Genomic DNA, 13,363 nt, shown 5'->3' with positions numbered 1-13,363 from the left:
GCAGGTAAGGAGACGAGCCCTCGGGTCGAACGAGCAGTTTCGGCCAATAGAAATGCCCGGCGAGAGTCAGGCCCTTTTTTATTTACTAGAAAGGCTCGCACACTCGTGCACACATATGAAGAAAACCGGTACGAAATTCTACTGTCATCAGATCGAAGCGAGTTATGCGTCACTATTTTTCCCATGTGCACGAATAATGCTGAAACGGTCGTAAGAACAAACAATTTTTTCAGCTCGTACAAGGCCACGAGCTCTCGCGGCTCGTAAACAATCGTAAACTCGTTTTTGCTGATCAGATAAATGCAATTATCAGACTTCCGTTGATTTATTTGACCAGTTATTTTTTTCGCTTTTTCAAAGCCTTAATTATTGAATTTTTTCAAAAATATTAATAAATTATTACATTTTGTGAATAAATATGAACTAAATAAAATAAAATTCTGAATCAAACTACATTTACGAATTATTTGAGATTTTTCGGAGAATTATTCTTTATTTTATTTTTGCATTCCTCAAATGATTCTTGATTTTTATTAATTATTTAATGATTTCAGTAATTTAACGATTTTCGATTACAATAAAATTGAATAACGTTGACCGAATCGGGAAAAAACGAACGTCGAAATTTTCGAGCCTCCAGGTTCGACGCTCCGTCTATCGCTAGGTGAGACTCGAGTGCACACACACAAACACATGGAAATGTAAAATAGCTGGTCCGAAGAAGGGAGGGGAAGCTAACTGGTTTTGTGAAATAATCCAGCTATAACATAATTCTCGAGAGAGAATAATCAGTCTCGTTCCCTGGCGGACGAGGATCCCGTAGTGTTAAATGGACCACGATCTGGCATAGATCGCGAGCCGAACGAGAACTGTGACAACGCGAATATTAAAAATCGAGGAACAGTGAAAAAATATATTAAATTTAAAAAGCTCGTTCGGGACTCGGCTTCGATTCAACTCTCGAAATAATGCTCACTCGAAAGCTACTGCAGTTGAGCAGGACTCAAAGATTTTTGCGCTTCAGAGGACGAGAACTCGGCACCGATTCAGTCTCGACTCACGAGACGAAAACGCAGCAGGGAAGCAGGCCACCGAGAATTCTCATCACTGGTAAAAATCTGAATCATTGCTGAGGCTCAAATTCGTTAAGAAAAGAACGAATTTTTGATTAATTTTCTTTCGAGGAATACGAAAATTTGATTTTTTTCAATCTGCACTCTTTTTTCCTCATATTTACGGTAGAATTGAAAATTTGAATAAAAAATAATCGTCTCCGGTCAGAGAACGAAAATGAGGGGGTCGGGGGATGATCGATTGTTCGGAAATTTGACGAAAAAATTGATTTTTGAGAGATTTCGAGTCGGAGAATTTTGGTGACTGATTTGCCGGCTGTCGAGCAGGTGGCCTGGGCCAGCTTGGGACGGAATGTGCGAAGCTTCTGCGCAAGAACTACGGCAAGGATAACGTTATTCTATCGGACATAATAAAGCCCAGCGAGGAGGGATTGGCCAACGGTCCATTCATATTCGCGGATATTCTCGACTTTAAGGGACTGCAGAAAATTGTGGTGAATTACCAAATCGATTGGCTCATCCATTTCAGTGCACTTTTGAGCGCGGTCGGGGAACAGAATGTCCCGCTCGCTGTGCGCGTCAACATCGAAGGTAATTGAGCGAGAAAAATCACTAAAATTAATCATTAGCAGAAGCGAAGGGCGAAATGGAGACGAATATTTCTCGGACTCGAGAAAGTATCACTTTATTGCGGAGAAAGTATCGCGAGTTAGAAATTGCTCGGGAGGCTCTCAAGCGAACGTGCAATTGTGTGACAATTAATTTTTTCGTTTATTTTTCACCCGAGAAAGGCGGGCGAGAGAGAGTCAAAGAATCGTCGATGGCACGAAAATCTCGATTCCATCGTTGAATCATCGTCGAACTACGATCACTTTCCATCGAGAAGTTTTAGTCGATGAACCTGCGATTTTTTTCAGGCATGCACAACGTCATGGAGCTCGCAAAACAATACAATCTTCGGATTTTCGTGCCATCGACGATCGGAGCTTTCGGGCCTGACTCGCCGAGGAATCCGACCCCGAACGTCACCATTCAACGTCCTCGTACGATCTACGGCGTGAGCAAAGTCCACGCCGAGCTCATGGGCGAATACTATCATCATCGGTTCGGCCTGGACTTTCGGTGCTTGCGGTTCCCCGGCGTCATCAGCAGCGACCCTCCCGGCGGCGGGACCACAGGTAAAGGATCCTCCTTCTTCAGGCTTTTTGGGAAGTCTGAAAAGGATGAAAAAAATGTTAAAAAATTGACAAAGATGACGATTTCAAATGAGCATAAAAAATGGAATTTCTTGACTCTCGTTTCGTTGAGAAAATACTTTTCACGACAACTGGAGCATGCTCCAACGAAAGAAACTTAAAACAGTGAGTTTATATTTCTCAGTGGTTGGAGCCTGAATTTCGTAATCTTTTGTAAATTGATCCGCAGTCAAGGACGACAGAGGAAGGTAAGAATTGCGGTGGAACGGAGCGCAGCGTTGGCCTCGAGGATTGAATAGAGTCCGGAGCGAGAGATGTTTTTCGAGAATTTGTCTTTTCGAGTTTCCTTCGATTTTTTTCTCAATCTTTGTTCCTCGGTTTGTTCCACTCCGGCAGATTACGCGGTCGCGATATTCCACGAAGGTCTTGTGAACAAAAGATACGAGTGTTACCTGGAGCCCCAGACGAGGCTGCCGATGATGTACATCGAGGATTGCCTCAACGCGCTCTTCCAGTTTTTAAACACACCGAGCGAGAGACTCAAACGCAGAGTTTACAACGTCACAGCCATGAGCTTCACCCCCGAAGAATTATTCTCGGAAATTCATAAGCATTGTCCGGACATTAAGATCTCATACAATCCTGACGCTCGTCAATTGATCGGTAACGCTTATTCGCTTTCCTGACCCGAGAAAATGACATTTTTCCAAAAATAATTAAATTTCGTAACGATCGTTTGAACCGAAATCTTTCGACGTTTGAAAATTTACGTATTTTATTCGTTTTTGCTTCGACCAGCCGAATCCTGGCCACAAGTTTTCGACGACGAAGAGGCCCGGCGCGATTGGGGCTGGCAACACAAGTACGATCTCGAGAAACTGGTCAAGAAAATGTTGAGGGACGTGACCGAGAGCTACGTTCCCAAAATCCAACGACTCGACGAAGTCAGCAGTTACGTTTAGAACATTTTTTAGTTTTTATGCCACCAAATAAGACATTTTTTTCAATAGAACGCTCCGTTTTACTCGAATCCATCGAATCGTCATTCCGGCACAAAAGTGACGGAAGGATTTGAATTTCGAATGAGTTTTTTGCTCCAAGTGGCGTCATTTTCACATTTTTTACACAAATTTTTTGCATCCTCGAGTCACGAACCGCTCTCTGATAGATGGCGACACCAAATCGCCACTGAATTCAAGATTTTAAATGTACAAACGGAAACCAGGTGGAAAAAGCCTGCGCCGGATATAAACCAGTAAAAAATGAGTCTCAAGTAAATTTCGCCGACGATATTTATTCGTTCGTAGGTATTTACATCGCGTTTTTTTTATCTTATTATCGACACTTGCAATAAGAACAAATATTTTGATATAGGAATTGGTGAATCGAACACTTCTATGTACATCTTACAGTCTTCTTATAAGCAAAGAAGAAACACGAGCGTGTTTCCTCCGTTTGTTATAAAGGAAGCTGTCATTTTCGAGAGCTCTACGGTCCGCTCGTTCGTCACGAGGCAAAAAGACTTCGAAATTCGCAATTATGCAGTTTCACATTGTTTCTCTAGAGTCTACAACGTTCATGGATTCTTTCCGCCTTCCATTTTCCTCGAAAATTATACCTTAACGCTGTCCGCTGAGAACGGTACGAAATGGAACAGGAAAACCGGCGAATATTGCGTTTTCAGATCGAAACTTGAACGATTATTGTGTTTCTATTCTAGATTTATATTCATATGTACAACTAGACATCGATATTCGCGTAACCGACCGAACCCGATGTGGAAACTGTGTTTGTCATAATATTTAGACAAATCGAGTTTTTGGTGTTTGAAAACAGCTTTGCGGTGGAAACTGGTCGATGAGATTAGGTTCGGTCGGTAGCGGCACGAGTTTCGCTCGCTCTTACACAGGAAGGATGCGCGTCAATGCTGGAGAAATTGAAAAACAGTGACGAAAGTCACAAACTTCCGGTGCGCTCAATTGTGTGGTTTTCGAGACGAGTTCGTACCGTAATTTTCAATTTTTCCAACAAATAACAAAGTACTTATCGAGATATATACACACGCACAAAATACAAGGCAGCAGGAACAGCGTTCCCTCCATAAATCGCTCGGAGCCGAGTTCGAAGAATCTCAATGAACGCAATGTTCGCCAGAAGATTAATGGATAGTTGCAAAAAGCGACGCGAAACTGAGGAGTTGTATCGTAGCGTAGGAACATCAAACAAGAAGTGTATTCCGAAAAAAAAATAATAATTTTAGCTCCCCGAAATCGGAGTCCGAAAGCGAAGTAAATTCGAATAGTTGAGGAAACTAAAGTTTGCAAGCGACGTTTAAACGAAATTTCAGAATAAGTTTACAAAATTCATTTCAATAATTTTTCACACAAGATTGCTTCGTGAAAGCGACAATTTTGAATTCTATGATTCAATCGAAACGGCAGCGTCGGGCGAGACGCGGAACTGTTTTTTCTCCATTTCTTTACAATGCAGCTTTGGAATTCCCAATCGAATTGGAATTTGTCTCGTTTTTTTCGCAACAAAATAATAATAACAATAATAATAATAATAACGGTACGACCGACAACGAAGTCTTCGTCGCGGTACGGGGCTCGAAATACCCCAACAATTTCAAAGTCTTTCGTAATAATGCCATGACTCCGGAAATATGCGTACGAACAAGATCAAAGTACACGATTCGTAATATTTATTTGAGAAAATCTACTGTTAAGCTTGATAAACCGTTGATAATTGAGAAGAATTTGAAAAAAGTCAATTCCGGGACAAAACTTGTCCAATCGAACGATTCTCCCCCGCAGTGACTAATAAAAGCTCAAAAAATGTAAATGGAAACGAATTTAATGACAATTACTATCGAAGACGACATTGACCGTTATCATTATTATTATCACTGTCATAATCAGACGTAAAAATGAGGCGTTCGATGACATAGCAACGACGATGATTTTTTTTTGAATTATTTCATAATAAATCGTTTGTCTGGGTCCTATTTGTTTGTTTGTTTCGTAAATCAGTCTTGAGAGATGTTGGTGGAGTTGGTTGTCAAATCGGGAACGATTTGATCGTTGATATTGGAGGTGCGAGGGTTGTTCGAGGCGGTTGATCCTCGGAGAGGCTTCGAGAGCCACGGATGACGCGGAACATCCTCGGACTGGGGTCTCTCGTTGGGTTCTCTCCTCATTAAAGCTCTTATTAGACATTTGGCTCGATTGCCAAGTACTTCCGGCACCACGAAATGGCCTCTCGATATTTTAGCGAAGAGGGAAGCGTGCTCGGCGTCGTTGAACGGATAACGCCCGACCAGCATCGTGTACAGCAGCACACCTAGCGACCAAACGTCCGCAGCTTTGCCCGAGTAGGCTCGACCTGATCTCAGTACTTCCGGCGCTACGTAAGCCGGGCAACCCCGACGGTCGGTCAACTTGTCATCGTCCTCGTCCACCAGCACTGAATCCTCGAGACTCTCCAGACGTAGACGAGTTCTTTGGGGTCAAAAAAATCAATACGCACGATTAGAATTTCGGAGACAACGAAAATGGCGTCACTCCCTGACACAATCTTCTCGCACGCGCTAACAACGTTTAATCGCATGCCATTCTTTTCGTTTTCTTACAACGAGCATAATGGCGCACGATAAAATTGCATTTCGTTGATTTTTTAAGGTGAAAATCTCTTAAGGGGAGAAATGCCTTCCGAAAATTGACATTTTGGTTATTATTTTTCTGCTAGCTCATGTTTTTCAAATTTATCTTATAAAATGAAATTTGCCATTGTTTCTCAGAGAATTTTCCATCGCGTAGCGCCGACTCGGAATTATTTCTGGCTCGCAGTCCGGAATCTGGAAGGCTCGTTCACGTGTGAATACGTATCTGGTTCAATTGGCACATAACACAGCCGATAGATTTCGTGCAGGAATAGCCGAGTGAGTTTACCAACGAGTCTCATACGTAAGAGAGAAAAGAGAGAAAGAGAGCGAGAGAGCGAGGGAAAGATACACGAAGCCAGCGAGTCGCAGAGTACACAGAGCAAAGGGGAACGTTAGCTCTTTCGAGATATAAAGAAAGAGGGAGAGAGGCGAGATGGGGCAAGAACGAGACCAGGAAACGATTTGGTCACCCCGACAACGAGGCGCGCCTTCGGCATTTTCGACACACTCGCGCTCTCATTATTTACAATGAAATTACGTTTGTTGACACAATTTCAAAAAATGATCTTCAACATTTTTACATTGTTTTTTTCTTTAACCCGAACAAATGAATGCGAAAAAGCAAATTTGAGCGAATTTTCCAATTTTTCGATTCTCCGCGCCAAAAAATCTAAGAACCCCAGCAATTCGAGAATCAATGAAATAATAAAATGAATGAAACTCACCTGGCCTCATCGGCAAAGACGAATTTTCGTAGCTTGAGATCCCTGAGAACGACGCCATTCTCGTGGCATATCGCAACAGCTTTTGCCGCCTGACGAAAGAGCCGTCTGGCCTCGGGCTCGCGCAATCTTCTCCGCGCCCGCACGTAGGCGTGCAGATCACCGTGGTGACCCTCGAGAAGAAGATAACGACGACCGCCGGGAGCATCGACGATTCCTGCTACGGAGCTCGCCGCCCCGCTCCCCTCCAGTCGTAAATGAGCCCTTAACAGCGCGTCGCCGCCCCGGTCACTCGCTGTCAATGCCTAATTCGTTATTTCCATTATTTTCGTGTCTTTTTCTCACCACATGTTCGAGGTTTTTGTCGTAAAATTTGTGTTTCGCAACGATCAACAACTTTTCAATCGACATGGAGATTCATTGAAATCCCCGAGTCGAGAAAAATTTATTGAATATTCGAAAGACTCAACATCGATTTGACATTCTAATATCCATTCTGACATCGATTTATCATCGTTCGATAAATATTTCTTGATTATTTTGTAGGCAAATTTACATTTGGAAGCAAAAAACAGTGTAATATTTGACTGAAGATTCAAAAATCCATCGATTTTGAGCCAAGCGAGTAAATTCCAAAGTGACAGCAGGGTCGCACACCCGGAAAAGGGTACCGTGAAAAAAGTTTGATTTTCGAATCGAAGCTGAGAATATTTTAGAAAATAACGAACGAACCTTGGCGATCAACTGTTGGCCGGTGTCAACATCGACGCCGCGATAGAGAGTGCTGCCCTCGGTGGGTCCAACGAGAAGGAATCTGTTGCCGAGAATGGTGGGGCCTTGCGGAGGTGTCGAGACGGTTTCGAAGTTTGGGAAAGCGACGTTAGGGGCTACGACGGCGCTGGCTTCGTCGCAGTTGGCCGTTTGTTGGTGCTGTTGGGGGCGATTATTGTTGGTGTCTTGTTGCCCGTTCGGGCTGACCAGGAACTTTCCATTGTTGGTTCGTGTTACTTGCAAATGAAGTGGATGCTGACGATTTGCCAATCTCATATTGCAAGAGCGAGATATTCACTCTAATTATCGAATGTGCAGTTTTCTCCTTTTTCCCCTTAAGGCCTTGTCGAAATGCGATTTTTTTCTTCTCACCCGCACGAACCGTTTACAATTTAACTTAAAAAAACAATCCCAATATTTCGTGGGAATCGAACACCGATGGGTTTCAATGATTTTTTTTTTCTTTTTCTTCTTATCACCTTCGTACACACATTTGATCCCGAAATTATGTTTCGTTTTTTATTATATTGTTGGATTAATTCAACACTCACAGCAGGTAACTCGAGTATGGTGGAAATGTGTTTACTATCGTTATTATTATTACTATTATTATAATCGTATCACTTTTTGCGAACTTTCACGGTCATCGAGGACGTTCAACCGTGTGCATTTATCCTTGGACGGACTTGAATCAAGATGTCCTCGTTTTCTCACTCTTTCTTTGCTCCTTCGTAACGATGATTTTAAGCGTTGTCGCTCCACGACTCTTTCGGTGTTACTGAAAAAGGCGGAGAAGAGGAAAAAAACGGTTAATTAATCGCGCATCAGTGTCGAGAAGTTTGGGAACGTTTTGACACCATTTTTGTGAAGGATTCCGTCATGTTTTTTCTTCAAAATTCAAATTTTATCGCAATTCGAAATTTTGACAGGGAAAATCGAGAGTTTCGTAATTTCTATTTTTTTTTGTAAATATTTGATCTCCAACGAGGAACGATTACGACAGAATAATTCTGGACAATCTATTAGTGAAAATTACACTGACGGTTTTCATATGGCGCAATGTTTGTCTTTGTTTTCGTAACGCCGATTGACAAATGCGGTTGAAAATGTGTGCGTGCGCGGGGCGAGCGTGTGCGTGTGTGTGTGTGTGTGTGTGTGAGCTGCACGACGATAAGAATATTGGAACTCGATGGGACGAAGGCACATGGATGAATCATCGGCAAATCGATCGAGGAAATAAAGGTGAGGCGGCCGAAATAACGGAGAGGAATAAAATCCAATTAAGGGACCTCGAAAAGAGGGGAATTCTTGAGGCGCCGATCCGACCTTGTTTCTCTGAAAATCAAGGCTCGATCGAGATTCCACCGAACACCGGGTATACTGAAAACTCGCGCCGTCCGTGTGTACGCACGTATCGTGAAATATTTCAAAACCGTGTCCGGACGATTGTGCAATTAAAAGACGAGAGCGGCGGATGTTGTCCGCGGTGGGGAGGCTTTAAGGTCAGGGGTACTGGAAGTGGGACTCTCCGTCGTGGAGTTTGACGAAACGAGAAAACCACTCGAAGGCGGTAACGAACCATTGGTTTTGTTGAGGAATCCGTTAGGAATAAAAAGAGAATGTCAAATCTCGTCCGAGTCCACTTCGAACCGAGAATGAAAATAAAACGGACGGGAGTTCGAAAAACGTCTAAAAAACGGCCAAGAGACTCGATGATTTGACACTTTCGTTATTTTTTCAACGTCATTTTGTACGGGAGATAAATCGCGCGGGCCACTGAAACATTTTATTTAGGCTGCAATGCCATTCGTCACGTAGCAAAATATTTTTTAATATAATTTGATGACGCCACGGTGCGTCACACGACCGTGCTGCCCCGCGTGTACATCCGGCACTGATGTAAACACACATATGCTATCATCCACCTATACGTTATTTACACATATAGAAGCGATTGTTGAGTTTATTTACGACGTGCGATAGTCCCGCGGCTACTAAGTACGAGATAAGGTCAATGAGGATCAGTGCACTTTGCACTTTCCCAGAGAGAATGACATGCTCGTTTTTAAGAGATTCGGAGATGGGGAATGAAATAATTGACGCGAATAGCGCGCGAGTTACGACGAAAATGGGAAAGGTACGAGGAGGGCGTACGAAAAAATGGGAGAAATCCGAATAAAAAGTGTGATGTTGCGGAACTTTGAATTGGCAAGGTCGGGGGGTCAACGGTGCGGAAGAAAAATCTTCTGGCGTGGTGCAACGAAAGAATGCACGATGATATTGAGAAAGAAAATGAGTCCCGGAAGTGGCGATAATACGGGAGTGAAAAGGGGGCACGAAAATCATGCGCGCAAATGGCGAAAGACATAAATGCAAGATGGCCGCTTGCAAGGAAATGTAAATAATATTTAGCCAGATTTGGAGCTCGGCTTGCGAAATGTGCGATAATAAGTGTTTGAGGGATTACGGAACTTGGGGATTCTCACCTGGAATATATTGTTTTCCACTTCGTCTATAATCAAACGGTTTTTATCTGGTTAGCGCGTGCGCACTCGACGCACTTACATACATACATACATACATACACACACACACACACACACGCGCGCAGAACGACGAATTTCACAGTAACATGATTATTTATTCCGAAATCGTCACGGAAAGTCGAATGATGAAGCAATAAATGTTTAAATGTGCACGCATTCCACGGCACAGTCTGATTTGCGAAAAAAAGCGTTTACAGAAAAACGTTTTTCCCTCTCTACTCGTTTGTTTACTTTTGTATTGAATGGTACGTGCTGAATTTTTCACAGTAGGAAATATACGAACACGCACAGACGTCGCAACGGGCGGGGTGCTGGTCGGTTAATGAATTAAAAAGGGCGGCTAAAGAGCAAGCCGGCCTTCTCCGCTCAGTAACGACGACACTGGTTAATGATGAAAGAACGACGAGCGTCTAACGTGCGCGCCATGATTTTCAGCTTGCGACTCAACTCGACGAGAGTACCGCAGCGACTATTCGTACATCGAGTCCATCGCTCGTGCCTGTCCGCCCGATCGCCTCTCGCCCTCGCGTCTCGCTGGTCTCGATCGCTCGAGACGCTCTCCCCCGGCGGCAAGCGGCAACTCATTTTTCTATTGCAGCGGACCGAGGCGGGGGAAAAACAGCAATCAGCGGGCCGCCTCATTGGCGGCCGAACCGCACACGGTCGCGCGACAGTTGTACACGTAGCAAGCAAAGCACGACCAACACAGCTGCGAACCGGCTAGGCAGGTGCGCGGGTGCGCATGCGCCAGTTAACTCCGTGGCTTGCTATGTATCTTTACAAATACACGGAACATTCCGTGTCGACTAATCCGCTTATGGGTTTTTCAGAATTCAACGAACAGAGCTAATCTACTCAATCTTTTGTAGATTTTCGAATCATTTTCCTTCGAGGTTCGTTTTAGTTTTAGAATATTTGAAATTTCGATCGAACTACCTGAAAGTGAAGGATTTTCCCAGCCAGCATATTATTTCGAGGGTCCATAAATTTTCGTTACATTTCGTCGACCCCTCTCCGCGTCCCCTTCTCGCAGTTTCGCATTTTCTAGATGCATCGATCGAGGGGAAAATATATGGAGGAACGAGAATCGGCGAGCTCACTGGACACGGAATCGCCCGTATCGCGAGCCTAATGTAGTAGTAAAATCGATGTATACTTTTTAGCGGACGTGTATGTATCCAGTGACGGCTCGAGGCGAGAGGCGAACTGACACAAGAGTGTAAATAGTGTAATAAATACGTGTACGAAGGCACGCTGCACCACGTTGACGAAACTCGGCCCTCCCGAACGCTTGTCGGCGACTTCGATCTAGTATAGAGACAAAATTGCGAGATCGAGTGCTGTTTCAATTTCCAACTGAACATATGATCCTTTTATGCCTTTTTTAAAGGCAGTAACCTCCCGGAGCGTTTTTCTCGTGAATTTCGACCGTTTTGAGGGCACTTGTGAAACTACGTACAACCTTTCGAAATACACGATTCACCATCGCATATGCGAGATACGAAAAAAATCGAAGATTGCACATTTTCATACACGCGTTATTTCATCGAGGCGTTTGGGAAACTGTGCAATAATTCCGAAACGCTTCTGCAATTCGTTTTTTTCCTACTGCCAGGAACGTTTGTCCAAAAAATTACGAGATTCCTAACCTCACTGTTTCGAAGATACAGCAACACGTTAGGCGAATTCGAAGTTGGATTTTTTTCGCAAGTTCACGTTTATTTCCCTGCTCTTCGCAACGACACACTCGTCCCATCCCATTATTTCAACACTTTTGAGAAATCTCAAGAATATTACAATGATGAAATCCAGCATGAAAAGTGTCGTATATTTCGGAAGCTTTATAAATAAATAGCTTGAGTTCAAATTTGTGAACGAGAACGAGAAGATTATAAGCGCCGAGCGCGCTAACCGGACGTAGAGAACGCGCAGTCGATGACGTGGCTCGCAGATCGTCGATGGGACTCGAAATCGCTCGAAATATACAAATTCCAAGCGATGCGGTGCCAAAAGCGTCGCTTTCTCGTATCAAAAGTGGGACCGCGATTAGTGAGCGGTGTGAATATGAACCAGACAACAATTTGATGTAAAAAAAACGGAATATTTTTTTGCACGATCTAAAATTAACGATTCGTTCTGTATTTCTTACCCGTGAACTTGGCGTTCGATTTTTCCCTCTCGTTCGTGCTGCTCGCGTCAGGAACTTTTTCGATGCAAACACACTCGAAACGCTTTTCCCCCCCAAGACACTTCTTCGCCGTTGCGGTCCCTCGCTCTGTTCGCTTCCTGGTCCTCGAAGCCTCTTTATTATTTACTCGGACGATAGTGAAACGTTGATTCATGTTTATTACACAAAGTTGCATAAAAGTAGCAAGTGTCTCTCGATGTTTCGAACGTGTCACTGGAATCACGATGACGGATAATTTCCCAGTCATTAAGCATGATTGGGCAGTACTTGTAAAACTGAATTTCGAAGTGATTTCACCGGATTTTTCGAATCGAAGGGAATACAATGGCATTTATTGTGACGTTGACGCGCCCTAGGATCGTGCGTATGCGTGGGAGAGAATTTTCTCGTGCGATAACGCTCGACCGCATTCCACAATAATGTTGTAACTATTGAAAGAAATTGCAATTTGCAGGATTCTTGCGCACGGAGTTGCGTTAAGTGATTACATGATCGAATGTTTATTGATTTTTTGTATTTTTATTTATTTCACCGCACGTCCGAGTATTTATTTTCTGTGGCTAGTCCAGAGCAGGATTTTGTGGAATCCGGAAGAAGCTGAGCGACTCGGAAAAACAACGCGCTCGATAATTACTGTAACACAATACATTTTTCAAGAATTATCTCCTTGTTTAGCTTTCGTTGGTCGAGCGTTTTGAATCGGGCGAGATGGCGAGCTAGCGTGACCTCGAGCGAGGTTGCGCCACCCCTCCACCATTCACCGTGACATCCGCGCGGCGAGCGACCACTTTTTCAACTAGTTTTCATGGGCGAACACGCGCGTGTTCGCCCGTGAAAACGTGTCCCATCAAGGTAGCGCACGAGTCATTTTGTCACACTCCATGTATCATCGCCTTTGTTTAAACCAAAACGGAGACGAAGCGAGAGTCTCGGTCGTTTGAATATCGATTTTTATAGCAGAGACAAAGGCAAGTTTGAGGCGCGATATCTCGAGACCGAGATATCCCCCTGAAATTTTGTACAAAGTTACGAAAAAAGTGTTTTAAGATGAAAATTTGAAAAAAATTCTATTAAAAAACGCCTTCGCGGGACTGCCACCCCAGCAGGCGCGTTGAACGCGATATCGCGGCGAATACGTTACACGAAGCGAGAAAGATAAAAATGGACGCCGCAGCGCGCTCGAGAGTCGAGACAACGAAACGA

General features: G+C 43.7%; 2 protein-coding genes across 6 annotated transcripts; one reads left to right on the top strand and one right to left on the bottom strand.

Moving 5' to 3' along the window:
• The first annotated feature begins 742 nt into the window (after positions 1 to 742).
• Positions 743 to 5,276, top strand: Tdh (L-threonine dehydrogenase). Its single transcript, XM_043431678.1, has 5 exons — positions 743 to 1,110; positions 1,401 to 1,664; positions 1,991 to 2,251; positions 2,666 to 2,932; positions 3,068 to 5,276. The coding sequence occupies exons 1-5, from the start codon at positions 969 to 971 to the stop codon at positions 3,229 to 3,231; spliced, it is 1,098 nt and encodes a 365-aa protein (XP_043287613.1). The 5' UTR covers positions 743 to 968; the 3' UTR covers positions 3,232 to 5,276.
• LOC122417846 (tribbles homolog 2-like) lies at positions 3,544 to 12,796 on the bottom strand. 5 transcript variants are annotated; one of them, XM_043431682.1, is made up of 4 exons: positions 12,122 to 12,796; positions 7,388 to 8,204; positions 6,659 to 6,960; positions 3,544 to 5,769 (listed from the first exon to the last, which is right to left on the bottom strand). In XM_043431682.1, exons 2-4 carry the CDS (start codon positions 7,700 to 7,702, stop codon positions 5,298 to 5,300), a joined length of 1,089 nt encoding a protein of 362 aa, XP_043287617.1. In that variant the 5' UTR covers positions 7,703 to 8,204; positions 12,122 to 12,796; the 3' UTR covers positions 3,544 to 5,297. The 5 variants fall into 5 exon arrangements, with proteins under 5 accessions (XP_043287617.1, XP_043287614.1, XP_043287615.1 ...); XM_043431679.1 differs by lacking the exon at positions 12,122 to 12,796 and adding an exon at positions 9,913 to 10,499; XM_043431680.1 differs by lacking the exon at positions 12,122 to 12,796 and adding an exon at positions 10,256 to 10,499.
• Between the last annotated feature and the right edge of the window lie 567 nt (positions 12,797 to 13,363).

The sequence above is a fragment of the Venturia canescens genome, chromosome 11, assembly GCF_019457755.1.
Source record: "Venturia canescens isolate UGA chromosome 11, ASM1945775v1, whole genome shotgun sequence".
In the NCBI taxonomy this organism is placed as follows: Eukaryota; Metazoa; Arthropoda; class Insecta; order Hymenoptera; family Ichneumonidae; genus Venturia; species Venturia canescens.
Note: the sequence above shows the minus strand (reverse complement) of the source record. Positions and strands in the feature narration are given on the sequence as shown.

What these genes read in the sequence shown, in the direction of transcription:
- LOC122417846 (XM_043431682.1), bottom strand. Translation starts at nt 7,702, where the DNA reads ATGAGATTGGCAAATCGTCAGCATCCACTTCATTTGCAAGTAACACGA. An exon ending in GCCAACAGTTGATCGCCAAG is followed by an intron (nt 6,961 to 7,387) that starts GTTCGTTCGTTA and finishes ATAACGAATTAG; the next exon opens with GCATTGACAGCGAGTGACCG. An exon ending in GTCTTTGCCGATGAGGCCAG is followed by an intron (nt 5,770 to 6,658) that starts GTGAGTTTCATT and finishes TTGACCCCAAAG; the next exon opens with AACTCGTCTACGTCTGGAGA.
- Tdh (XM_043431678.1), top strand. Translation starts at nt 969, where the DNA reads ATGCTCACTCGAAAGCTACTGCAGTTGAGCAGGACTCAAAGATTTTTG. An exon ending in ACCGAGAATTCTCATCACTG is followed by an intron (nt 1,111 to 1,400) that starts GTAAAAATCTGA and finishes GCTGTCGAGCAG; the next exon opens with GTGGCCTGGGCCAGCTTGGG. An exon ending in TCCCGGCGGCGGGACCACAG is followed by an intron (nt 2,252 to 2,665) that starts GTAAAGGATCCT and finishes CCACTCCGGCAG; the next exon opens with ATTACGCGGTCGCGATATTC.